At 47.6% G+C, this 25,354-nt stretch overlaps 3 protein-coding genes across 37 annotated transcripts in view; 2 read left to right on the top strand and 1 right to left on the bottom strand.

The window, feature by feature from the left end:
• Nucleotides 1-4,226, top strand: part of SPTBN2 (spectrin beta, non-erythrocytic 2) — a 43,926-nt gene extending 39,700 nt beyond the window's left edge. For 4 of the 6 annotated variants that reach the window (XM_009008535.5, XM_035263427.3, XM_078341473.1 and 1 more), the window contains 9 exons: nt 304-388; nt 631-827; nt 1,157-1,299; nt 1,386-1,461; nt 1,547-1,597; nt 1,802-2,022; nt 2,322-2,495; nt 3,029-3,071; nt 3,370-4,226. In XM_009008535.5, the coding sequence (XP_009006783.3) occupies nt 304-388; nt 631-827; nt 1,157-1,299; nt 1,386-1,461; nt 1,547-1,597; nt 1,802-2,022; nt 2,322-2,495; nt 3,029-3,071; nt 3,370-3,603 (1,224 nt within the window). In that variant the 3' untranslated portion in view covers nt 3,604-4,226. Of the gene's footprint in view, nt 1-303; nt 389-630; nt 828-1,156; nt 1,300-1,385; nt 1,462-1,546; nt 1,598-1,801; nt 2,023-2,321; nt 2,496-3,028; nt 3,072-3,326 lie in introns of all 6 variants that reach the window. The other 2 variants (XM_078341475.1, XM_078341474.1) reach the window with 1 other exon arrangement.
• Nucleotides 4,227-5,270: 1,044 nt separating this feature from the next.
• Nucleotides 5,271-25,354, bottom strand: part of RBM4 (RNA binding motif protein 4) — a 71,161-nt gene continuing 51,077 nt past the window's right edge. For 2 of the 12 annotated variants that reach the window (XR_013523512.1, XR_013523509.1), the window contains 4 exons: nt 7,591-7,702; nt 7,222-7,340; nt 6,407-6,580; nt 5,271-6,206 (listed from right to left, as the gene is read on the bottom strand). Coding sequence is in view for 5 of the 12 variants with exons in the window: in XM_054241081.2 (XP_054097056.1) it covers nt 5,734-5,974; nt 7,591-7,702 (353 nt within the window). In the remaining 7 variants the exon portion in view is untranslated. Of the gene's footprint in view, nt 6,207-6,406; nt 6,807-7,221; nt 7,341-7,590; nt 7,703-25,354 lie in introns of those variants that run through there. The other 10 variants (XR_013523510.1, XR_013523506.1, XM_054241081.2 and 7 more) reach the window with 8 other exon arrangements.
• Nucleotides 10,808-24,591, top strand: RBM4B (RNA binding motif protein 4B). Of its 19 annotated transcripts, none has more exons than XR_013523516.1 (5): nt 10,808-10,926; nt 11,594-12,017; nt 19,537-20,213; nt 23,105-23,326; nt 24,009-24,591. XR_013523516.1 is itself a non-coding variant. In XM_078341489.1 (4 exons), the coding sequence occupies exons 2-3, from the start codon at nt 11,606-11,608 to the stop codon at nt 20,202-20,204; spliced, it is 1,080 nt and encodes a 359-aa protein (XP_078197615.1). In that variant the 5' UTR covers nt 10,808-10,926; nt 11,594-11,605; the 3' UTR covers nt 20,205-20,213; nt 24,009-24,591. The 19 variants fall into 19 exon arrangements, 13 of the variants coding, with proteins under 13 accessions (XP_078197615.1, XP_078197617.1, XP_078197616.1 ...); XR_013523515.1 differs by having other exon boundaries at nt 23,927-24,591; XR_013523514.1 differs by having other exon boundaries at nt 10,808-10,995.

Genomic DNA, 25,354 nt, shown 5'->3' with positions numbered 1-25,354 from the left:
AGGAGTTTGAGATCAGCCTGGCCAACATGGTGAAACCCATCTCTACTAAAAGTACAAAACTTAGCTGGGTGTGGTGGTAGGCACCTGTAATTCCAGCTACTCAGGAGGCTTAGGCAGAATCGCTTGCACCCAGGAAGCGGAGGTTGCAGTGAGCTGAGATGCCATTGCACTCCAGCTGGGGCGACAAGAGGGAAACTGTCTCAAAAAAAGAAAAAAAGAAATCACTTATCCTCCTGAATGACTCCCCAGGGGCCCTGAAAAGACCTCACATCCTGGTGCTAACTCACATCTCTGCCCCCTCAGATCTCAGAGAAGCTGTCTCAGCTGCAGGCACGGCGCCAGGAGACAGCTGAGAAGTGGCAGGAAAAGATGGACTGGCTTCAGCTAGGTGAGCCGCTGAGGGGGGCCCAGGCCCTGTGGGGAATGGGGGCAATCTGCACCCTGAGGTTTCCAGAGTAGGTGAGACCAGGAGCCCTGGGTGTGGAACTCACAATGCTCAACCTTGGCCATGCCTGGCACAGCTCTGGAGCGGTAGCTTTCTCTGGGTCCCTGCTGAGGTTTCAATGGCCACTGTGCCCTGCCTGTGCCCACTCTGACCCACCATCTTCCTGTGACCCCTGATCCCACCAGTTTTGGAGGTGCTCGTGTTTGGAAGAGATGCAGGGATGGCAGAGGCCTGGCTGTGCAGCCAGGAGCCGCTGGTGCGCAGTGCTGAGCTGGGTTGCACGGTCGACGAAGTGGAGAGCCTCATCAAGCGGCACGAGGCCTTCCAGAAGTCGGCAGTGGCCTGGGAGGAGCGATTCAGTGCGCTGGAGAAGCTTACCGCGGTGAGGGACACAGGACTCCAGATGCCCACCCCAACCCACTTCCCCAACCCATGCTTGCTCCTGCTTGAAGAAGACACGTCTTCTCCCACTGCACCAGCAGCCCCCAGATGTGAGCTGAGAGTGCCATTGTCCCCACACCTTTAGGAGGTGTAGTTCCCCTGGGTGATGCTGAGACACCCTCTCCCGCTTTCTTATCCCCACCATCTTCTCAAGTTCTGTTCTTCTTTTATCATATTTCATCAAATGCACGTTGAGACTTCAGTTCTCCCTGTCTCCCTGGCCCTCTTACATGAGACCTTCTGCATGCTGAATACAGCATTTTTTGACAGCTAGAGGAGCGGGAGAAGGAGCGCAAGAGAAAGAGGGAGGAGGAGGAGCGGAGGAAACGGCCGCCTGCTCCCGAACCCACGGCCAGTGTGCCTCCAGGGAACCTGGTGGGCAGCCATACAGCTCCTGACACCACCTGGGACGGGTGAGAGCCAGGACGCCTGGGGGAGGAGGAGGAGGCTGAGCCCAAGCCCCCCAGGGACTAATGACTATTGATTTTGGTCATCACAGAACGCAGCCGCGGCCACCGCCGTCCACGCAAGCACCCAGTGTAAATGGAGTCTGCACAGATGCCGAGTCCTCACAGGTGACCCCACCGTCCCCCTGCGCCCCCATCGGAGCCATAGTCTCCCTACCACCACACATCGTCTTACAGGTTCTTGTCCTTGCAGCCCCTGCTGGGACAACAGAGACTTGAGCAGAGCAGCTTCCCTGAAGGGCCAGTGAGTTCCCCTGCAAGTGTGGGTGTCATTAACTGGGAGGCAAAGGGACCAAAATGGGTGGTGAGCTGGGGTGAGGGAGTACTGGGGATGGGATGGGAGAGGCAGAGGCTCACAGGCAGCTTGGGGGCAGGAAGACCAACTCCCGGTACCCAGGTTAGGGATTCTGTGTCCCATCCTTTGACACTGACACTGATCTTCCCCCAGGGACCTGGTCCAGGGGACGAAGCCAATGGGCCTCGGGGAGAGAGGCAGACCCGGACTCGGGGCTCGGCCCCACCTACGATACCCCAGAGCAGATCCACCGAGTCAGCCCACGCTGCCACCCTGCCGCCTAGAGCCCCAGAGCTGTCGGCCCAGGAGCAGATGGAGGGGGTGCTGTGCCGCAAGCAGGAGATGGAGGCCTTCGGGAAGAAGGCTGCCAACAGGTACCGCCTCTCCGGAGCCTGAGGGGAGTCCTCTGAGGGGACTTCCCCAGAACCTCCGCCAGGTAGAGAGGGAAGCCCTTTGGAGTACGTCTTCTGGGCAAGGGGTAGGACTTGCGATCAGAGCAGGACCTTAGGGGAGGACCAGAGGGTGTGAAGACCATGGGCCTGAAGATGGGAGCAGAACTGGAAGTTCCGGGACACCCAAGAGGGCCCCAGGTTGCAGGTGCCACCAAGGCCGGCCAGTCAGCACCATGTCGCAGGTGCCACCAAGGCCGGCCAGTCAGCACCATGTCCCGCAGGTCCTGGCAGAACGTGTACTGTGTCCTGCGGCGTGGGAGCCTTGGGTTTTACAAGGATGCCAAGGCAGCCAGCGCGGGAGTGCCATACCACGGAGAAGTGCCTGTCAGCCTGGCCAGGGCCCAGGGCAGCGTTGCCTCTGATTACCGAAAGCGCAAACATGTCTTCAAGCTGGGGTAGGAACAGGGAACGGTTCTCTCAGGATGAGGAGGGGAGTTGGGAGTGAACACAGATGAGCTGTGAGTCAGTTCTAGAGGGAGGCGTGTTCCCATAAGGAGCCCCTGAGTGGAGTAACCGGGCCAGCCACTTGGAGATGGTGTAGATGAAGGAGGGGGGATTCTGGTTGTCTCCCCACCAAGGGGAGCAGGAGAACCAAGACCCAGTGCTGATGGCTGATGACATCAAGGTGAAAAATTACCCAGGTGGGAAATCCAAAGGCAGGGACGTGGCAGGACCTCCAGGGACCTGTCCTTGCCTCCAGCAAGCAGCCAGAGCAGGAGGCCCAGGGTGGGGCAGAAGGGAGCTCCCCGCACCTCTGTTTCTGCACAGTCCGGGGAGCCTGGAGAATGTGCAGAGCGTGTCTGGTACAGCTCCGAGGGTTGCAGCCAGATGCCTCAGCCCAGTGTTGGGTCACGATTGCGCGCTCACCAGCAGCGACTTGGCAGACCTGGAATCTCAGCTCTGCCCTGTGGCCTCTCTCTCCCAACAGCTTACAGGATGGAAAAGAGTATTTATTCCAGGCCAAGGATGAGGTGAGCTGTACTCTGTGATCCTCTCTGTCCGTGCCATTCCAGAATCTTCCAGCTGCAGACTTCCCTTCCTTCCCTGTTCTCCCTTTTTCCTGGTGTCATCCTTTGTGGTAAGACAGCGTGCTAACTGGATGTATGTGATGGCCACACCAGGCCACACTCCTTGTCTAAGCCGGCTGCATTCTCCTAATGGCATGAAACAGCTTGCTTTCTCTTCCTCCTCTTACACTTCCCTGCTGTCCACTGCGGCCACCCCAGCACAGCGTCCTTGAAGCTGACCGAGGGTCTTTCCGTCCTGCAGGCAGAGATGAGCTCGTGGCTACGGGTGGTGAACGCAGCCATTGCCACTGCATCTTCTGCCTCTGGAGAGCCCGAAGAGCCGGTGGTGCCCAGTGCCCCCCGGGGCATGACCCGGGCCATGACCATGCCCCCAGTGTCACCTGTCGGGGCTGAGGGGCCTGTTGTGCTCCGCAGCAAGGACGGCAGAGAACGAGAGCGAGAAAAACGCTTCAGCTTCTTCAAGAAGAACAAGTAGTCAGCGGGGCAAGGTCCCAGGCCAGCTCCCTCCCCTCTGTTCAGGAAACTGCCAGAGACCGTCGACAGGGACCACCCTCTTGTCAGGACAACTGCCTGCTGCTAGGGTCTGTTGCCAAGGTCAGCCCATCACCAGGAACTGTCACTGGGGACAAGTCCATGTTCCCAAGGGCAGCCCTTTTCTTCTGCTGTTTAATTCCAGACCGGTGGTGGAACCCAGGCAACCCCCCTCCCACCCCAACCAACTTCTCCCTTCTTGCCCCCACCTTGTGCCTCTGTCCCTCACCACGGTGGGGACAGTGCTGCACCCTCAACATAGGCCATGTGGGGAGTGGCTGCCCCACCTCAGGGTCATTCTCCCACCACAGGGAGGGCATGAGCCTTCTGCCTTCTGGTTCCTGCCCCTGGGACCAGCCAGGAACCTCTCAGAGATGAAGCAGGCCCTGGGGGCAGGAGCGCCAGATGACACTCAGAGGTGCAGGAGCCCTCCCTCCCCACCCCCACCCTCTGACTCTAGCTGCCACTCCATCTCCAGCTGCTCTCAGTGGCTTCCAAGGTGTGTTGTCTAGGGACAGCCACCGCCTTGAGTCTGGCCAAGGAGGTGATTAAACAGCTCAGCTTCTCTCACTGCCTCTGGGTTTGTTTGCTTTCCTGACCACAGCCTCTGCCCAAGCCCATGTCCTCTCCTTTGGTTCTGGTCTCCTGTTCTCATGTTTTCACTCTGCCTCAGCCTCCAAGCTCTTTAAGAGAGCTTCCCTGACTCAGTCTCATTTCCCTGTGACAGTGACCTCCAGTGTGCTGGGTTGACCAATGCCAAGCCTCTTTTTAGACCAAAGTAGTTCATCATGGGTTGGGATGATGTCAACCAGCAGTATTCACGTTGAAAAGCAATGTGGGAATCCGGGCCTGGTGACCGGTTCGCTTCACTCGTGATTCTCTAAACTGTTTTCAGATTGGAGGACTGGGAAGCACTGTTCCAGCCCCCAGCTAGTCTCAGCTGCTGCTCAGCCCAGGGTTGGAAAGTTGAGTACACAGCGGGGGGGTTACTGCCCCCACTTGCCGTCTGCTCTCCAGTAGATCAAGGAAGCTCAGACAGGGATCAGAGAGGCAGGTTCCAATAAACTGACCAACAGAATGAAGTCACCCTGGGAAGCCATGAGGTGACTTTACAGCCCAGGTGTGTAAATACACAGAGAGGAGAATATATATATATATATATATATTTTTGAGATGGAGTTTCGCTGTTGTTACCCAGGCTGGAGTGCAATGGCGCGATCTTGGCTCACCGCAACCTCCGCCTCCCGGGTTCAGGCAATTCTCCTGCCTCAGCCTCCTGAGTAGCTGGGATTACAGGCACGCGCCACCGTGCCCAGCTAATTTTTTGTAATTTTTAGTAGAGACGGGGTTTCACCATGTTGACCAGGATGGTCTCGATCTGTTGACCTCGTGATCCACCCGCCTCGGCCTCCCAAAGTGCTGGGATTACAGGCTTGAGCCACCGCGCCCGGCCCGAATTTTTTTTTTTTTTAAGACAGAGTCTCGCTCTGTCCGCCAAGCCGGAGTGCAGCGGCATAATCACAGCTCACTGTAGTCTGAACTTCGGGGGCCCAAGCAATCCTCCCACCTTAGCCTCCTGGGTAGCCTAAACCACAAGCACATGCCACCAAACCCAACTAATTTTTTTTATTTTTTGTAGAGACAGGGGTCTCACTGTGTTGTCCAGGCTGGTCTCAAATTCCTGGGGCCAAGTGATTCTCCCACCTTGGCCTTTCAAACTGTTGGGATTACAGGCATGAGCCACCATGCCCAGCTGAGACTGTCTTCCAGATCTGTTGAAGTACTTAGAAAGGAGCAGGTGGCTTCTCTTTTGTCTCTGGCTTGGCAATTGGAGGTTTCAGGGCAGGGTTTGTCTCCAGATGTTGATGGAAGTGACCGATCCTTGGTGGCCTCCTGCAGGGAAAAGTTGTGTTCTTCCATGGTTTCCTCTACACACAGACAACCGTTTTGCCAGGAAAGCAGCCCCATCTTTAGTGTCATTGACCGCCGGCCTATCATCAGTCATGACAAAGAGTTGGGGGTGTGCATGCCCAGAACTACACAGCACAACGCAGAGTGGGCTCCAAACTGGACATCAGTAGACCAGCACGCCTGCAGGGTCATCTCCCCTTACTATGGGTAGGTTTACTGCTCCACAACCAACAGGTGGATACATGTACAGGACAGTCTGTTGTGGGGATAAGTGGAACAATCCATCAGCACTACACAGGCGCCTTCTCTTCATGTACACCTGTAAAATCCCCAGTTTGAAGAGACAGTCAGACCTTGGGGCGGGTGCTGGGCAATCTAGGTATTTGCACTCACAGGTGGCAAGCCTGAGGTTGAAGGGAAACAATAATTGGAAATGTTAGAAAGAAATGTATATGGAGAAATTAATGGAGAAATGCTCATTTTAACATGACATGTAAGTGTAAAGAGGGCAGCCAGTTGAAGCAGTCTCGCAGAAGGCAGGCATTGTGAACAGAGGTGAGACTGAAGGCTCCAAGCAGCTTCTGCACACGCGAGGCAGCTGAAGCTCTTAACAGCACGATTCCTTAAGGACAGAACCTAGAAGGTAAGCATAGGGTCAGGAAGCAAGTCAGAAAACACCTTCAGTTGTGAGCAGAAAGGAAAAAAAGAAAAAGCTCCAGAAAAGAACAGGATGGAATGGGGCGGTGAGGGATATGAGACAAGTTAGACACACAAACACAATGAATGCGGGCACCACAAATCAATGGAGAGAGATGGCCGGGCATGGAGGCTCATACCTGTAATCCCAGGACTTTGGGAAGCTGAGGTGAGTGGGTCACTTGAGCTCATGAGTTCAAGACCAGCCTGGGCAACACGGTGAAACCCCATCTCTACAAAAAGGAGCCAAGCAAGGCAGCACATGCCTGTAGTCCCAGCTACTTGTGAGGCTGAGGCAGGAGAACTGCTTGAACCTGGGAAACAGAGGTTACAGTGAGCCAAGATCATGCCACCGCACTCTAGCTTGGGCAATAAAGCGAGACCCTGTCTCAAAAAAAAAAAAAATTATGTAGAGAAAAATATATTTGCATTCTTACTTAACATTACCTACAAGAGTGGACTTTAGGTCTCTGCTGTCCAAAGCCGCAGCCACCAGCCATGAGTGGCTACTGAGATGTAGCCAAACCAAGCGTGCCATGACTGTAAAACACCGGGTGTCAAGCATGGAAGAGGACAACTTTAAATATCTCAATGTTTCTATTATGTGTCGAAATAATATTTTAGACAAATTGGGTTTCAAAAGTATCATTAAAGTGAATTTCAATTATTTTGTTTCCTTTTTTTCATGTGCTTGCTGGAAGTGTTTAAATTACATATGTAGCTTACATTGTATTTGTATTGGACAGCACCGCTCTAAATGAGCTCCAGATCTAAATGCAAAAGGTAAAAAACATAATAGGCTGGGCTAGGTGGCTAATGCCTGTGGTCCCAGCACTTTGGGAGGCCAAGGCAGGCAGATCACCTGAGGTCAGGAGTTCGAGACCAGCCTAGCCAACATGGTGAAATCCCGTCTCTACTAAGAATCCAAAAATTAGCCAGGCATGGTGGCACATACCTGTAATCCCAGCTACTCAGAAGGCTGAGGCAGGAGAATCATTTGAACCTGGGAGGTAGAGGTTGCAGTGAGCTGAGATCACGCCACTGTACTCCAGCCTAGGTGACAACAGTGAAACTCTGTCCCAAAAACATAATAGAATAAAATGTTGGATAATATCTTGTGACCAGCAGGGTCTACAAAAGAACATCTTACACAAAAGTTCAAAAGCAAGCCAGGTACAGTGGCCCATACCTGTAATCCCAGCACTTTGGGAGGTAAGATGGAGGATCACAAGCTCAGAAATTCAAGACCAGCCTAAGCAACACAGCAAAACCCCATTTCTACAGAGATAAATTTTTTAAATTAGCTGGGCATAGTGGAACCCACCTGTAGTCCCAGCTACTTGGGAGGCTGAGGAGGAAGGATTGCTTGAGCCCCAGAAGTCGAGGCCGCACTGAGCCATGATCACACCCCACTGCACTCCTGCCTGGGCAACAGGCTATTAAAAAAAAAAACAAAAGCACAGCTTTAAGATAGAAATTAATTTCATTGCCTAAAAAAAAAAGGATTTCTGTTCAATGAGGGACACCATGGATAAAGTTAATAATTAGTGGAATGAGATATGATATTTGAGACCAGTAAGAGATTAACATCTAGCATATACAAAAAAAGCCCTAAAAATCAACAACAAAAAGGATCCTGCAACCTGAAAACAACAATGGGCAAAAGATATGAACAGGAAATTTACAGAAGCACAAACTTGAAAATTCAAGAGGCCACCTGTAACCCTAGTATACTGGAAGTGGGAGGATCACTTGGGGCCAGGTGTATGACTAGCCCAGGCAGCATCGTGAGACCTCGTCTCTACCAAAAACAAAAAAATTAGCTGGGCATATAATCCTAGCTACTTGGGAGGCTGAGGGCTGTGGGCTTCAGCATCCTGAAGCAGGAGGATCATTTGGACCCAGGAGCTGAAGGCTGCAGTAAGCTGATTGTGCCACTGCACTCCAGCCTGCATGACAGTGCAAGACCTTTTCTAAAAAAAAGGTCAGGTGTGGTGGCTCACGCCTGTAAGCAATCCCAGCACCACTTTGGGAGGCTGAGACGGGTGGATCACGAGGTCAAGAGATCGAGACCATCCTGGTCAACATGGTGAAACCCCGTCTCTACTAACAATACAAAAAATTAGATGGGCATGGTGGTGCGTGCCTGTAGTCCCAGCTACTCAGGAGGCTGAGGCAGGAGAATTGCCTGAACCCAGGAGGCAGAGGTTGCAGTGAGCCGAGATCACACCATTGCACTCCAGCCTGGGTAACAAGAGCGAACTCTGTCTCAAAAAAAAAAAAAAAAGTATAATATATGATTGTACACCACGGAGTACTGCGTTACTCACTAGTTAGCTATCATGAAGCAACACAGCCCTTAGTAAAAAAACAGTAAGGCACAATGAGCTGTACAACTCAAAAAACACTATTTACATAATTTATGCAAATGTACCACGTTTAAGTCGAGATTAGAAGAAATCAACTGTAAAAAGACATTTGTAACAATCCAGGAGAATTCTGAGCATGAACATTAGATGATATTAACATAGGATAGTGCTATTTTAAATTAGAAGCACATAAGCCAGGTGCAGTGGCTCACACCTGTAATCCCAGCATTTTGTGAGGCTAAAGTGGAAACATCTTGAGCCCAGAAGTTTGAGACCAGTCTGGCAACATAATGAGACACCCCCAAAAAATCTCTACAAAAATTTTTTAAAAATTAGCTGGATGTGGTGGCCCATGCCTGTGGTCCCAGCTGCTCCAGAGGCTGCGGTGAAAGGATTACTTGTGCCCAGGAAGTCGAGGCTACAGTGAGCCATAATGGTGTTACTGCACTCCAACCTGGGTGACAAAGTGACACACTGACTCAAAAATAATAGTTAAGGGCCAGGCACAGTGGCTTACACCTGTAATCCCAGCAGTGTGAGATGCCAAGGTAGGTGGATCACTTGAGGTCAGGAGTTCAACACCAGCCTGGCCAACATGGTGGAACCCCGTCTCTACTAAAAATACAAAAATTAGCCAGATGTGGTGGTGCATGCCTGTAGTCCCAGCTACTTGGGAGGCTGAGTCAGGAAAATGGTTTGAACCTGGGAAGCGCCCATTACCGTAAACTGAGATCTCCCCACTGCCCTCCAGCCTGGGTGACACAGCAAGACTCTGTCTTTTAAAAAATAAAAATAAAATTGGAAGGACAGTGCCTTTTCTGAAATGGCTGAGAAACAAAAAACTCAGGGAAAGAACATATTCAAGTAGCTGGGGTGGAAGCAGGCAGCCTGGGGAATGTGTGCCTGATAATATCAGAGAAACCGTTATGGAGCCACTACAATGGGGAATGGTGACTGACAATCTCTCTGGCAGGCTCTACTAGGAGATAAACCCAATTCATCAATCTCCATAAACTGCTATGCTTTGTTGGAGGGTGACAGTGGGGAATCCGCCTGACTTTTTATTTTTTTGATACCGAGTCTCGCTCTGTGACGCAGGCTGGTGTGCAGTGGCACGATCTCGGCTCACTGCAACTTCCGCCTCCCAGGTTCCAACGATTCTCCTGCCTCAGACTCCCAAGTAGCTGAGATTACAGGCGCGCGCCACCACGCCCAACTAATTTTTGTATTTTTAGTAGCGACGCGGGGGCGGGGGGTGGGTCACCATACTGGCCAAGCTGGTCTTGAACTCCTGACCTCGTGATCCGCCCGCCTCCGCCTCCCAAAGCGCTGGGGTTACAGTCGCGGACCACTGCACCCGGCCGGTCTAAACTTCTTTTTACCGCCAGGAGGTGCCCTTGGACCACAGGTGAATTTTGAATGCTCGAGTATGTCGGGAAACTCACAGTTACATACATTTCCAGCTTGGCGTGGACGAGGAGACCCTGTCCCACCCCAAAACTGGGACCTCACTGGGCCTCTCCACCAAATATTCCTCTATTGTGCTCACCACAGGCCAGGACTGTGACGGACACACAATGAGAGAGAGAACCAGCCCACGGATACTCATGAGCAAACAAAACATGGCTAAGCGTAGCCTGGGTAGCAATGCCAGGTTATCTTTCTGTCCCTTGGTTCTCAGTTTCCGTACCTAAATAACACGTCTGCAATAAAAACTTTAATGTTTAAAGCTCTACAAAACAATGACTAGTTTTGCTTAAAATGTGGCGCGCCTGTTGTTTCTGAAATGTTGCCCCAAGCTGCACAAAGGCCGGAAAGCCCGTTACGAAAGCCCCTTTTTAGGGCACTCGGAGAGATTACCCTTTGTCATCAGCACCCCGCCCCCTCACAGAGCCCAATAACGCGACCCATTGTGATGGCGAGTGACTCCCTAGGGCCTCCACTTCTCTAGGCAGTGGTGGCGTCCAGAGCTCTTCTGACGGCAGGAGTGGCGACCACTTCCAGGGTAGTGATTGGCTGGCTGGGGCTGAGGGCGGGCTGACCTCCACGGAGCCGCAACGCCTCCAGCGGGCCCCGCCCCCGTGCTGCGTGGTCATTTGTATTCAGCTTCAGGATTGGCCACTTGGGTCCCGCGAGGTGAAGCGGAAGGAAGCAGTGCGCACTTGCGCGTGCGTGAGCTGGCGCGCGAGAAAGGGCCCGGTAGCGTCGAGGCTCGAGCGGCCGTCGCCATTTTATAGGGTTAGCTTTGACGCGGGAGCCGCCGCCGCCGCCGCCGCCGCCGCCACCCGGAGGTGCGAGAGGTTCTTGTGTGTGCGATGTGGAGAGCCTGGGGACGGGCTGGGCCAGACCTCCGGGAGACAGTATGGTCCGGATTTGGGTTTCACGTTTTGCTGCGGGAAGTCCTGGACGACAACGGGAGGAGGCGGGGCCGGGTCTCCGGAAGGAGGCGGGGCAGGGGTCGGGTCGAGTCTTTGTTGGGGCGAAGGAGCTGGAGGTTGGGCCGCTGGGGGGCGGGTAGTTAGTCCCGGTTTGGGGGAAAGGGGACTTCTTTCTTTTTAGGGTATCTTGAAAGGTGCTAGCGCACGTAGGAGAGGTACGAAGATTTCCCTCCAAAACCTTATTAGCAGGCTCACTGCGATAACTGTTCCTTGCTTTTGCTTGGGCGTTTCTCTTTCCTCATTTTAAGACATGGAACAGCTAATTCTGGTATTTACGCTCCATTTCACGGAGATGATAGACTGCCCTGTGCACGCTGACCCTTGACCGGCTGTTTGCATGTCACACATAGCGCGCACTCCTCAAGAACAAACCGCCCTTCCTCTATTGAGGAAGAATAGCGAATGTCTATGTGAGGGTCTTGAAGGTGCCGGAACTTTGGAGGATTAGACGAAAATGCTGCACTGCACCGAAATTTCCCACCACACCCCTGATTTTTGAAATCTTGTTTTTCTCTCCCAGGCTCTTGTCAGGATGGTGAAGCTGTTCATCGGAAACCTGCCCCGGGAGGCCACAGAGCAGGAGATCCGCTCTCTTTTCGAGCAGTATGGGAAGGTGCTGGAATGTGACATCATTAAGAATTACGGCTTTGTGCACATAGAAGACAAGACAGCAGCCGAGGATGCCATACGCAACCTGCACCATTACAAGCTTCATGGGGTGAACATCAACGTGGAAGCCAGCAAGAATAAGAGCAAAGCTTCAACCAAGTTACACGTGGGTAACATCAGCCCCACTTGTACCAACCAAGAGCTTCGAGCCAAGTTTGAGGAGTATGGTCCGGTCATCGAATGTGACATCGTGAAAGATTATGCCTTCGTACACATGGAGCGGGCAGAGGATGCAGTGGAGGCCATCAGGGGCCTTGACAACACAGAGTTTCAAGGTGAATTGCTCTGGGGCCTGGGTAGTAGAGCCGTGTGGGTATAGCTTGAGACAGGCAAGAACACAAGACTATGGGAGTGTCAGGGTGGTTTCTTCCATTATGTTTTAGCTGGAAATAACAGATGATGTTTACCTCTGTTCAGCATAATTTACTCCTGGGGAAGCAAACGCTTCGCGATTTTAGGTTTGCTAAGACATAGGAACACAAATTGTAGGTTACTTTATCCTGCGGGATTCTTGCATTCATTTGAGTGCTGTTGGAAGTGTAATCTGCCTGGGGAGGTAGTACCTTATGAGAGAAGGAAAGATCAAGGTCCATGGGTTACCTGCTTCTTTGGTTATGATCAGGAGGCCTTATATTTGAGGGTTTAAATGCTTAAGATTTATGTTCTTTACTGCCTTAGGCGATGAATACTTGTGGGAAAGAAGTAAAAAGGTATCTAGAAGAAACCCTATATCATAAATCTGGGTGGCGAGTCTGATCGGATCTGAGAGGTATCTTTGGTTGCTCAAATTTGTGCCGTCTATTCAAGCAGAGTCAAAAAACATGCCATGGAGTGTTCTGCTCCACCTACTATTACTTAACCCTAAGAAAAACAAGGAAATTTCCAAATACATCACACTGAATGAGAATGATGGTCCCACTTGTGAAGAAATTCCAGTAAAACATCCTATAGCATATCATATTATTTATTCCGATAATAAAGGTATGTACATTGTCACTAATACCGCAAGAGGTTTGTCAGAAGTCTCTAGAACCGTGCTAGTAACCACATGTGGCTTAGTAAATCGAAATTAATTGAGATTAAATAAAATTTAAAATGCAGTTTTTCAGGTGTATACCAGACTCGTTTTAAGCACTCAGTGAAGCCTGCGGCTACCATATTGGTAAAGACAGAACGTTTCCATAATCATAGAACATTCTTTTGGATAGCATTGTTCCACAAGTGTTTTGTTAACAGTATCGTCTTGGACCTCACGTTCATAGCGAGTTTTGTGCTTCCTAAGTCAACACCTTTTCTGCCCTGGGTGTCTTTAAAGGGGTTGTTAAGTACTTTTGGGTCCTCTGTTAAACCTAGAAAACAGAATGAGAAAATAAATAATGGAAGAAGAGGAAAAGTTGACCAGCAAAGGGTAAGAAAGTCTGCATAGTGGAGATTGGTAGAGGAGCTTGCGAGTTAATGAACCCTACTGTACCTCCCTCACAGGACTGTAATGAGGCTAGAATGAAAGAATAGATGTGAAAGTGTTTTGACAGTAAAAGCACTATATGACAACAGGTGAGTGCTGTTCTGGTTAAAAATGTATTGAAAGTATGATAGTGACGCTTTCCTTATTTATTTGCTTTTCTTAACATGTTTTTATTATTTTGGAATGTTGCTGCACTTCAGCTTTTAAAACTATTCTTAATTATTTTAATTTGATGGGGAGATTATCTGATGGACAGTGGAGACTGGGGAAGGAGGGTTTTCTCCTAACAGGTAATGAGCAAAATGTAAAAGAATATAAAATTGGGTACAGACTGCAGAGGTATTCTAGTAATATATACAGAATGCCCTTGCCTTTTAACTGTATTTAACACAGGCTGGGCGCAGTGGCTCATGCCTGTAATCCCAGCACTTTTGGAGGCTGAGGCAGGTGGTTCACCTGAGGTCAGGAGTTTGAGACCAGCCAGCCAATATGGTAAAACCCCGTCTCTACTAAAAATATGAAAAAACTAGCCGGGCATGGTGGTGTGTGACTGTAATCCCAGGTACTCGGGAAGCTGAGACAGGAGAATGGGTTGAACGTGGGAGGTGGAGGTTACAGTGAGCTAACCACAGATTGCACCACTGTACTCCAGAGTGAGACTCCGTTTGAAAAAAAAAATACATAATTATATTAAAAATAATTATAAAAAAATATAATTATATATTATATATAACATATATTAGATAATTATATATATAAAATAACAGAATAAAAGAAAAAGGGCAAAAAGATGTATAAAAAAAATCAGCTAATTGGGGGTAGCTGGCGTGGGATAAATATGTGTTGTTGCGATGTTTTGTTTTGTTTTGTTTTGAGACAGAGCCTTGCTCTGTCATCAGGCTGGACTGCAATGGCATGATCTTGGCTCACTGCAACCTCCGCCTCCTGGGTTCAGTCAGTTCTCCTGCCTCAGCCTCCTGAGTAGCTGCTATTACAGGCATGTGCCACCACACCTGGCTAATTTTTTTTTGTATCTTTAGTAGACATGTTGGGCCAGGCTGGTCTCAAACTCCTGACCTCGTGATCCACCCACCTCGGCCTCCCAAAGTGCTGGGATTACAGGCGTGAGCCATTGTGCCTGGCCCACATACGTGTTTTAATAAGGCAGGTGTAATTATTTTCGGAAATGAGTATCTGAATAATGCAATGTATCCGTAAGATTTTTTAAAACTTTACTTCCTTAGAAAGTGCAGACACTGGCCAGGGGTGGTGGCTCATGCCTGTAATCCCAGCACCTTGGGAGGTTGAGGCTGGTGGATCACCTGAGGTCAGGAGTTCAAGACCAACCTGGCCAACATAACAAAACCTCATCTCTACTAAAAAAAAAAAAAAAATACAAAAAATTAGCTGGGTTTGGTGGTGAGTGCCTGTAATCCCAGTTACTTGGGAGGCTGAGGTAGGAGAATTGTTTGAACCTGGGAGGTGGAGGTTGCAGTGAGCTGAGATCATACGATTGCACTCCAGACTGGGCGACAGATTGAGACTGTCAAAAAAAAAAAAAAAGAAAAGAAAAAGAAAGTGCAGACACTAAAATGAATTGGAAAAGAAAAATCCTGTATTTGGTTTTCAGGTTCTTAGCTTGGCTCCTCTGGAGAGAGTACTCTCCTCCAAGTTATAGATAGAGACATTTTTATAACCAGCTCTGGTTTTTTTTCTCCCAGATGACAGGAGCAAGGTTAGTATTGGATAGTAAGTTGTAGTTTTACAGAAAACACAATCTGGATACCAGTTTGATGTATTTTTCAATGTAAGTTCTTTTCAGTTGTCTACTAATGAAGGTGGTCTCTTAAAAGTGCCACTTAATCCCGGGCACACTGGCTTACCCCTGTAATCCCAGCACTTTGGGAGGCCGAGGCGGGCAGATCACGAGATCAAGAGATCCAGACCATCCTGGCCCACATGATGAAACCCCATCTCTACTAAAAATACAAAAATTAGTGAGGCGTGTTGGCATGTGCCTGTGGTCCTAGCTACTCGGGAGGCTGAGGCGGAAGAATCATTTGTACGCAGGAGGTGGAGGTTGCAGTGAGCCAAGATTGCGCCACTGCACTCCAGCCTGGTGACAAAGCAAGACTCCGTCTCAAAAAAAATATGAAAAAAGTGCCACTTGGACATCTTTTGAACCTTTATTTCTATATGTTAATGGCTGCCATTGAGGCTTTTTGCATTGTATGACTTCTAAAAGAAAGTAGTGGAATCTGAGTTTACCTCTTTCAGCATCTGTTTTGTTTCCTTTCTACAGGCAGCAGTGAACTCATTTCCTTAGCATGTAGTTTGCATTGGAAGCCTAAAGAAGCTATTCCTAAATCACAATTCAGGAAGCTTAACTGGAAAGAATATGTAAGGCTTCAGGTGTCTTACTTTTTTCCTTATATGTAAACAAGCATTAAGTAGAATACTGCTGTATATTAACTACAGCCCCAGTATTCTCTGGATCTTGGCACTTGATAGGCACTCAGAAATTAAAAGCTCAAGTTTCCCACTTCTCAGTATTTTAGTGCTCTTTTCTGTTATAGCTTTCAAAAGAAAACACTTTTATTGGGCTGGTTTTTTTGAAAATGTTGGACAAACTTCAGTAACTTTTGGAAGTCTCACCTGAGGTCAAAGAGTTCGAGACCAGCCTGGCCAACATGGTGAAACCTTGTCTCCACTAAAAATTCAAAAAATTAGCCAGGTACTGTAGCGTTCACCTGTAGTTTCAGCTACTCAGGAGGCTGAGGCAGGAGAATCGCTTGAGCCCAGGAGGCAGGGGTTGCAGTGAGCCGAGATTGCGCCATTGCATTCCAGCCTGGGTGACACAGCAAGAGTCTCTCAAAAAAAAAAAAAATTAATAAACATAAAAGGCTAGTTGTAACCATTGGAAAGACTGGTTGTTTTGTTTTTTGTGGGTTTTTTTTTTTTTCCTGAGATGGAGTCTTGCTCTGTCGCCAGGCTAGAATGCAATGGTGCAATCTCAACTCACTGCAACCTCAGCCTCCTGGGTTCAGGCGATTCTTCCACCTCAGCTTCCCGAGTAGCTGGGACCACAGGTGCATGCCACCACGCCCAGCTAACTTTTTCATAGAGACAGGGTTTCACCATGTTGGCCAGGATGGTCTGGATCTCTTGACCTCGTGATCCACCTGCCTCAGCCTCCCAAAGTGCTGGGATTACAGGCGTGAGCCCACCCGTGCCTCGCCTGGCCTTGGGGGTTTTTTTAAGACAGTCTTGCTTTGTCACCAAGGGTGGAGTGCAGTGGCACAATTTCAGCTTACTGCAGCCTCCATCTCCCGGGTTCAAGCAATTTGTGTGCCTCAGCCTCCCGAGTAGCTGGGACTGCAGACATGCGCCACCGTGCCCAGCTAATGTTTTGTATTTTTTTAGTAGAGATGGGGTTTTGCCATGTTGGCCAGGCTGGTCTCGGAACTCCTGGCCTCAGGTGATTGACCCATCTTGGCCTCCCAAAGTGCTGGGATTATAGGTAAGAGCCACCGCACCCAGCTTGGAGAAACTAGTTTGAAAAATTTTTTGAACCTATTGCTCCCATTATTGATTTTTTTTTACTTCTGGGTTAAAAAAAATGATACCTGCATCCTTTTCATGACTACACAGGTAGTTTTTGCCACAGGTAAACTGGAGTTCCCGCCCTCTAAATAAAAGCAGGAATGAAGATTGGATTTTGTTTAAAAACAGGGTTAAATTGCTGGGTTTTGTTTCTCAAAGAAATGGACCCCAGAATCTATAAAAGTAAAGTGCAAATTTAATTGAAATTTTTTGTTAAAAATGTTACTTTTAGGTCTCTGGAATGACTCCTTTTTAGATTGTCATAGTCACTCTGACTTCACAATTGGAGCATAGTTTGTGTCTGTCACATAGTTGAATGTCACCATGTATATTTGAAAGTCAAGTATAATCCTTTAGTCTAAACTATAGGGAACTCTGCATTTGAGATATAAATTGTGGCAGAAATCTGTGTTTCTGTTCAAAGCATAGTTAACATTGTGGCCCTTCTAAGAATTTAGGAGTATTTAAATCTCTGAAGATGGCAAAATGCTTTGAGATTTAGTGCCATTTGGTAGCTGCTGACTCTATCAGTGGATGAGTAATAGTGGATGTTGCCTGTCTGCTAGCAGCTGGACTTTTGTTTCTCCTAGAAACTGGAGTGATAAGATTCTTTGACATTGGACAAAAGAAATTGGACTAAAATGATATTACTGCACTAACCTACTCCCCTCTCAGGGTCAATGCATGGCGCTGTTCAGGCTGCCATCCTGAATAGGGCTGTTTCCTACAGGATAGTGGAGCACAAGGCTTCCTCTCACGTAACTGCATTCAGAACAAGGTCTGTTAAAGAGAGCAACTTGCTGATCATGGAGGGGGGATTTGTTCTGAGCAGCCCTTAAGAGTAATGAGAAGCCCCTATTCTCTGCATTTGTGCTGACTGCATTTATTATTATTATTTTTTTTTTTGAGGCAGAGTCTTTCACTGTCACTCGGGCTGGAGTGCATTGGGGGAGTCTCCACTCACTGCAATCTCCACCTCCCATATTCAAGTGATTCTCCTTCCTCAGCCTCCTGTGCATTTTCTTTTGGCTACAATTTGAAAGGCACTGACTTGAGCTCCAGTAGAGTTATGCAATCTGGTACTAAATACTGCCAGGAATACTCATTTACCTGCTTTTAAAGACTTCAGATGCTTTCATGAGTGAGGGTCCCTGGGTTTGGTGGTTCACAATCGCTGGGCAAAGATTATTCTCTTCTCTTAGGTTCCTCAGTGCTGGTCATTTTTCGGAATTGGAAATGGGTGTGGCCCATTTGTATGGGCTCCTAGAGGCCTTTAGGCAAATGCTGCATTTTTCTTTTCTTTCTTTTTTTTTTTTTTTTTTGAGACAGTCTCGCTCTTGTTGACCAGCCTGGAGTGAAATGGCGCTATCTCAGCTCACTGCAACCTCTACCTCCTGGGTTCAAGCAGTTTTCCTGTCTCAGCCTCTGGAGTAGCTTGGATTACAGGCATGTGCCACCACACCTGGCTGATTTTATATGTTTATTAGAGACAGAGTTTCTCCATGTTGGTCAGGCTGATCTCAAACTCCTAACCTCAGATGATCCGCCTACCTCGGCCTCCCAAAGTGCCAGGATTTCAGGCGTGAGCCACGGCGCCTGGCCAAAATGCCGAAAAATGCTGCATTTTTCTAACTAGTTGTTAATCCCTATAAAGAATTGTAAGTTACATTGCTGGATGAAATGCCAATTATTTCATTACATGTGAACACACTGTTCCTAAGAAACAAGCACTTTTTCAGAATCTGATTCTTCTTGTTGAGAGACCTTCGTGAGAACATTTTCCACAGTAGCTTTGGGGTGGGGAATGAGGGTGAGTTGCAATCTGGAAGGTCTTATAACTCCCAGAGATACTAGAGATGAAGCAATTGACAAACCCGGTATGGTTTGTGTACCCATGGTTGGGAGCCTTCTGGTGACATCTACAAAAATAGCTGGAGGAAACAAGATGGACGGGCGATTGATGTAGTTTTTAAGCAATAAATGCTTAGGCCTACCTGATCCTCAGTCAGTGAGAGATGAACAAGGTGCCTTCCAAATTTGGCATAACTAAGGTTTTTTTGGTTATTTGATTTTGGAAGTACTGGCGGAATTTGAATCATTATAAGTCTTAGGAGTGAGAAAACTTTTCCAGTGTTTGTGTTTGAGGGGAAAGAGGAAAGTTGTGGAGACAGAAGCAGGAGGAATTCTGGTCTACTCTTGGCCTAAGTAGAAAGTATTGACTGGTCGCTGCAGAATCAAATTTTCTAGCTCTGATTTGTATTAAAACTTCAACGACTGGCCGGGCACAGTGACTCACACCTGTAATCCCAGCACTTTGGGAGGCTGAGGTGGGCGGATCACCTGAGGTTGGGAGTTAGAGACCAGCCTGACCAACATGGAGAAACCCCTTCTCAACTAAAAATACAAAATTAGCCGGGTGTGGTGGCGCACACCTGTAATCCTAGCTACTCAGGAGGCTGAGGCAGGAGAATTGCTTGAACCTGAAGAGGCAGAGGTTGCAGTGAGCTGAGATTGTGCCACTGCACTCCAGCCTGGGCAACAAGAGCTAAACTGTCACAAAAAGAAAAAAAAAAAAACTTCAACTACTTTTTAAAGGAGGTTGCTGAAATAGGGTCACAGGAATATGTGTGTTGTGGGGGGTGTCTTATGACAACTAATTTACTTTCCTTTGGGGAGGAAAAAGAAAATGAGTTATAATAAAGTCTTCTTACATCTATTTCTTCAAGGCAAAAGAATGCATGTGCAGTTGTCCACAAGCCGGCTTCGGACTGCCCCTGGGATGGGAGACCAGAGTGGCTGCTATCGGTGTGGGAAAGAAGGGCACTGGTCCAAAGAGTGTCCAGTAGATCGTACGGGTCGTGTGGCAGACTTTACCGAACAGTATAATGAACAGTATGGAGCAGTTCGCACACCTTACACCATGGGCTATGGGGAATCCATGTATTACAACGATGCATATGGAGCACTTGACTACTATAAGCGATACCGGGTCCGCTCTTACGAGGCAGTAGCAGCAGCAGCAGCAGCTTCTGCATACAACTACGCAGAACAGACCATGTCCCATCTGCCTCAAGTCCAAAGTACAACTGTGACCAGCCACCTCAACTCTACTTCTGTTGATCCCTACGACAGACACCTACTGTCAAACTCTGGCGCTGCTGCCACTTCAGCTGCTATGGCTGCTGCTGCTGCAACCACTTCCTCTTATTATGGAAGGGACAGGAGCCCACTGCGTCGTGCTGCAGCCATGCTCCCCACAGTTGGAGAGGGCTACGGTTATGGGCCAGAGAGTGAGTTATCTCAGGCTTCAGCAGCTACACGGAATTCTCTGTATGACATGGCCCGGTATGAACGGGAGCAGTATGTCGACCGAGCCCGGTACTCGGCCTTTTAAAAACTGGAGGTGAGAGAGGGGTGGGTATGGTTAAGAGATTCCATTTAGTTCCCTTGCAAGAGACCCATGCTTCATAGAGGAGGTTAGAGCCACTTGTTTGCTGTCTGGACAGTATCCAAAAGGTGCAAATTACATGTTAGTCTTCAGTATTTCTCTAGCTTAGGCCTTAAGTTCCATTTGGCCTGGCGAGGTGTTAGTATATGACCCCAACCAACTTGTTCCTTCTGAGATAACAACAAATCAATTTGTTAGTGAGAACATTCTTTAATCAGTTGTAATATTTGGTTACAGAAAAACAATTGGACATCTAACATATGTACACTGTTTATATCAACTATACAATAAGACTGAAAGGTTTCATTCTTTTATAGAGAAGGGAACTAAGGCTCAGAGGTTTACTTTTGCCCAAAGTCATTTGGTAAATGAAAGGTAGAGTTAGAATTCAAACTCAGGCCTGTCTGATTCCAAACCCCATGATCTCTACTACAGAAGTACTGTAGTGGTACGCTCAAGGGTCCATGTTCAGGGGTTAGTAATGAATATCACAGTGAGAATTTTAACTATTATTTTAGTCTTCGTTTGCTAATAAAGCTGCTGTTTGAGGCCAGAGGCAGTGGTTCACACCTGTAATCCCAACACTGGGAGGCTGAGGCAGAGGATCACTTGAGCCCAGGAGTTCAAGACCAGCCTAGGCAACATAGCAAGGTCCTGTCTCTACAAAGAAAATTAAATTAGCAAGTGTAACAGAGGGCACCTGTGATCCCAGCTACCCAGAATGCTCAGGTTGGAAGGATTGCTTGAGCCCAAGACTTCTAAGAGGCTGCAGGCTGGACATGGTGGCTCACACCTGTAATCCCAACACTTTGGCAGGCCAAGGCAGGCAGATCACGAGGTCAGGAGATCGAAACCATCCTGGCCAACATGCTGAAACCCTGTCTCTACTAAAAATACAAAAATAAGCTGGGTGTGGTGGCAGCGCATGCCTGTAGTCGCAGCTACTCGGGAGGCTGAGGCAGAAGAATTGCTTGAATCTGGGAGGCAGAGGTTGCATTGAGCCAAGATCTTACAACTGCACTCCAGCCTGGGTGACAGAGCAAAACTGTTTCAAGAAAAGAAAAAAAAAAAGGCTGCAGTGAGCTGCGATTTCGGCCTGGGCAATTTTTTTTTTCTTTTTGGAGACAGAGTCTTGCTCTTGTTGCCCAGGCTGGAGTACAGTGGCACAATCTCGGCTCACTGCAGTCTCCGCCTCCTGGGTTCAAGAGATTCTTCTGCCTCAGCATCCCAAGTAGCTGGGATTACAGGCACGTGCAACCATGTCCAGCTACTTTTTTATATTTTTAGTAGAGACAGGGTTTCTCCATGTTGGTCAGACTGGTCTTGAACTCCCAACCAGAGTTGATCTGCCCACCTTGGCCTCCCAAACTCCTGGGATTACAGGCATGAGCCACTGCACCTGGCTTTTTTTTTTTTTTTCAAACAAATTTACTTCTTGGGTCATTATCCTTTTCTCAAAGGACTCTTCTAACATCATACCTATATGCCAGAGGAAGTCCTTTAAATTTCAAATGTTTACTTCTAAGACATTTACTTGAAGGATAAATGTTTGGATGTTCTGTCTCATGGAGTCCTTGTTAGTAATCCATAATATCTTGTTCTATATGGGCACATAAGCCCTGTTTCTTCACAGCCAGTGAAGCTGTCATTTAGACCCTGATGCTTCCCATTTCTTCCAGCAATTGTGTTTTTTGTTGTTGAAGTGAGGAACATTTAAGAAATTACATAAACTGGTAATTTTCAGATGTGTAGAAAACTGCATAGGTGATGAAAGCCAATTCCATAGACTGAAATTTTGCTGTTTCCTACATGAGGAAATGTGTACTAAAAGTATTAGAATGGCAATTTTGAGTATCTACAGATGGATAAATCTTTTCATCTGAGTGGAAATGGCATCATGACAACTTTATATTCTCATGGTTTTCTTTGTACCTTGAAATTGAGCATCACTTGAATTGGAGTCCCAGTAGCAAGATTAAAGTGAGTTACTTCTGAGTTTCTAGTGTTACTAACTTATCAATTTGGCAATAAATGTAGAAGACAACAAAGCAGCTGTGTGCAGTGGCTCATGCCTGTAGCCCCAGCTACTCAGGAGGCTGAGGCTGGAGGATCCCTTAAGCCCAGGAGTTTGAGGCTGCAGTTAGCCACTGCACTGCAGCCTGGGCAAGAGTGGCTTCTCTCTCAAAAAAAAAAGGCCAGGCATGGTGGCTCATGCCTGTACTCCCAGCACTACGGGAGGTAGTTCTGCCCAAAAATTAGGCAGGCATGGTGGTGGGCACCTGTAGTCCCAGCTACTTGAGAGGCTGAGACAAGAGAATTGCCTGAACCTGGGAGGTGGAGGTTGCAGTGAGCCAAGATTGCACCACTGCGCTCCAGCCTGGGTGACAGAGAAAGACTCCATCTCAAAAAAAAGTAAAAAAGAAATTAAAAAACAAAGCCAGAGTTTGCTCTTTTATGTGACTTGAGAAGCAAATATGGTACAACCTGTAATAAGTTGTACCCTATATGCATGTCACCAAGACTTGAGATCTCTTGAGACCACTGTACAGCAGCAAGCCTGTGTTGATGTGTGTGAAGTGATCTTAAAATTTGTAGTTTGCCATTAATTTTTACTTTTAATGCAGCTGGATCTAGCATGAGGTGGGATATGCCTCTAAAGTAAGCTGGTATAAATCTATCAGATAACCTGTTTCTCTCAAGCGTGTTTCAAAATTAAATATTAAATTCATATATTGTGGTCTTCAAAAGGTATTGCTAGGACATTTTTAAATGAATTTTGACTGCAAGCAGTGGTTGTTCAACTAACCTCTTTTTAGTGATGACTTTTAAAGAAACTTACCTTCCAGGTGTGAACCTCAAGTGGACTGAATAACCCTGAGTTGGTTGCAGTCCCAGGAGCCTGATGTTAATGAGGCTGCCAGGATGAAATACTACAGAACTGTTTGGGATCCAAATTCGGGTCTCACCCTAGCAGAACTGATCCAAGAACGTCACAACTTTTGAAGTCGATTGGCACAGATCAAGACCAAGATTTGGCCCTTTGTCTGTAATAAGTAGAGGAACTTGGTGTGAGTTAACTTTTTTTTTCCCCCAGCCATTGGTGTCTGGAGTTCCCATCATCAATAGAAGAATTAGAGAATTCTAGGATTGATTTCTTCTTTTGATTTGGCAAGGGAGATTTGGTCAATTAGGGGAACTACTGGAACTATGGCTCTAACTCTGAGTGTGATGACATGTAGGGGTGTTGGAATTGGGTGAATGACAGGCTGCTCCTTGATGCCCTACCCTTGTGACCATCATTTCTGAAAGCTTGTTTACTGTGAAAGATTAAAACATTTAGAATAGTGCAATTGGCCACATAAGACATCTCAGCATCTTCTACTTTTCCTGGACCCCAAAATTAAATTGCAGTTAATAATAATGTATATATGCCCTTTGTTGCAGCAACAGTAGACTTCTGTCACAGGGGTTATCTTGCCTAAAAGGTGGATAAGAAAGATTTATCACCAACACATTCTTCAGCTAGATTGCATCTTGTCCTATATATGTACCCATAAGTAGATTCCTATATATAGCTATTAGACTCCTAGGTAATTACATGGGATGTGAGTTAGATCCAGTCTGACTTGGTTTTGTTTTCTTCTTTGTTCCCCCCTCCCCCAATACAGGACGGGACCCAGGGCCCTTGTACTCGGAGCCAGGCTGCTCTCCAGGCATTGTGTAAGCCTCTTGTGTTGTGCTCTCTTTCAGGTAGGATAATTGCGGACTGAACCCTCGGGCTGCGGTCATATATGAGAACTTGCTCCGCGCGGTCCCCTTTGCCGGGATGTTTCCATTGCTTCATGTTTCAGTAAACAAAAGGAGTTTGTGACCAACTATGTTTTCTTTCTTAATTCTTCTAAGTTGACTTTTCTTTCCTCCTGATACTGGTCTCTGTAGCCTTTCACTCTGTTCCTTATATTCTCAGGCTCTGAGCAGCCCTAGGTAAGGATTATGCTGGCATCCCCTTTTTCCTGTGCAGTGGAACCTCTCTTATCTTGCTTTCCCTAGGAGTTGAATCCTTCTCTCTTGACTACCTGCAGCATCTCCTTTCCCTTTAAAATGACCATGTAGTGGCAAGCAGCCTTTTACTCTTCTCTGTTAGCTCTGGACTCTAACATTGAAGTTAAATCTTCTGAAATTGGTAGGACCATTGGGGGTTTGGTGTTGTTTTGTTTTGTTTTTTTATGTCTGACCTGTGATCGTGGTACAGCATTAGCTGAAATTTAGCCTTGTTTTACTCCACTCCTCCCGTTTTTAAAAATTTTTTCACAAATAAACGTTTCTAACTTTTTGTGTTTGTGTAATTGGCATTTGCCACTACTGTCTTTTGATTCTTTCCTAGCTTTAAACGTTTCTAACTCTTAAGCATCTTTTTGTGTTTGTGTAATTGGCATTTGCCACTACTGTCTTTTGATTCTTTCCTAGTTCTTAAGCTACAAAATTCAAACTAGAGGTCTGAAATTTAGACAGACATAGAAGGAAGGATTTAAGGCTGGGCATGGTGGCCAACACCTGTAATCTTAGCACTTTGGGAAGCTGAGGTGGGCGGATCACTTAAGCCCACTGAGGTTTAAGACCAGCCTAAGCAACATGTTGAAACCTTGTCTCTACTAAAAATAAAAAATTAGTTGGCTGGCTGGGTGTGGTGGCTCACGCCTGTAATCCAAGCACTTTGGGAGTCCGAGGTAGGTGGATCTGGTGAGGTCAAGGAATTCGAGACCAGCCTGACCAACATGGTGAAATGCTGCCTCTATGAATTAAAATACAAAAATTAGCCGAGCATGATGACAGGCACCTGTAATCCCAGCTATTCGGGAAGCTGAGGCTGGAGAATCTCTTGAACCCAGGAGGCAGAGGTTGCAGTGAGCCTAGATCACACCATTGCACAATCGCCATTGCCTGGGCAACAAGTGAAGTTGCGTCTCAAAAAAAACAAAACAAAATTAGTTGGCCAGGCACAGTGTCTCATGCCTGTAATCTCAGCACTTTGAGAGACAGAGGAAAACGGATCACTTGAGGTCAGGAGTTTGAGACCAACATGGTGAAACCACATC

The sequence above is a fragment of the Callithrix jacchus genome, chromosome 10 (assembly GCF_049354715.1).
Source record: "Callithrix jacchus isolate 240 chromosome 10, calJac240_pri, whole genome shotgun sequence".
NCBI classification, from domain to species: domain Eukaryota; kingdom Metazoa; phylum Chordata; class Mammalia; order Primates; family Cebidae; genus Callithrix; species Callithrix jacchus.
Note: the sequence above shows the minus strand (reverse complement) of the source record. Positions and strands in the feature narration are given on the sequence as shown.

What these genes read in the sequence shown, in the direction of transcription:
- RBM4B (XM_035263416.3), top strand. Translation starts at nt 10,951, where the DNA reads ATGTGGAGAGCCTGGGGACGGGCTGGGCCAGACCTCCGGGAGACA. An exon ending in GGCCAGACCTCCGGGAGACA is followed by an intron (nt 10,996 to 11,593) that starts GTATGGTCCGGA and finishes TTTCTCTCCCAG; the next exon opens with GCTCTTGTCAGGATGGTGAA. An exon ending in TGACAACACAGAGTTTCAAG is followed by an intron (nt 12,018 to 19,536) that starts GTGAATTGCTCT and finishes TATTTCTTCAAG; the next exon opens with GCAAAAGAATGCATGTGCAG.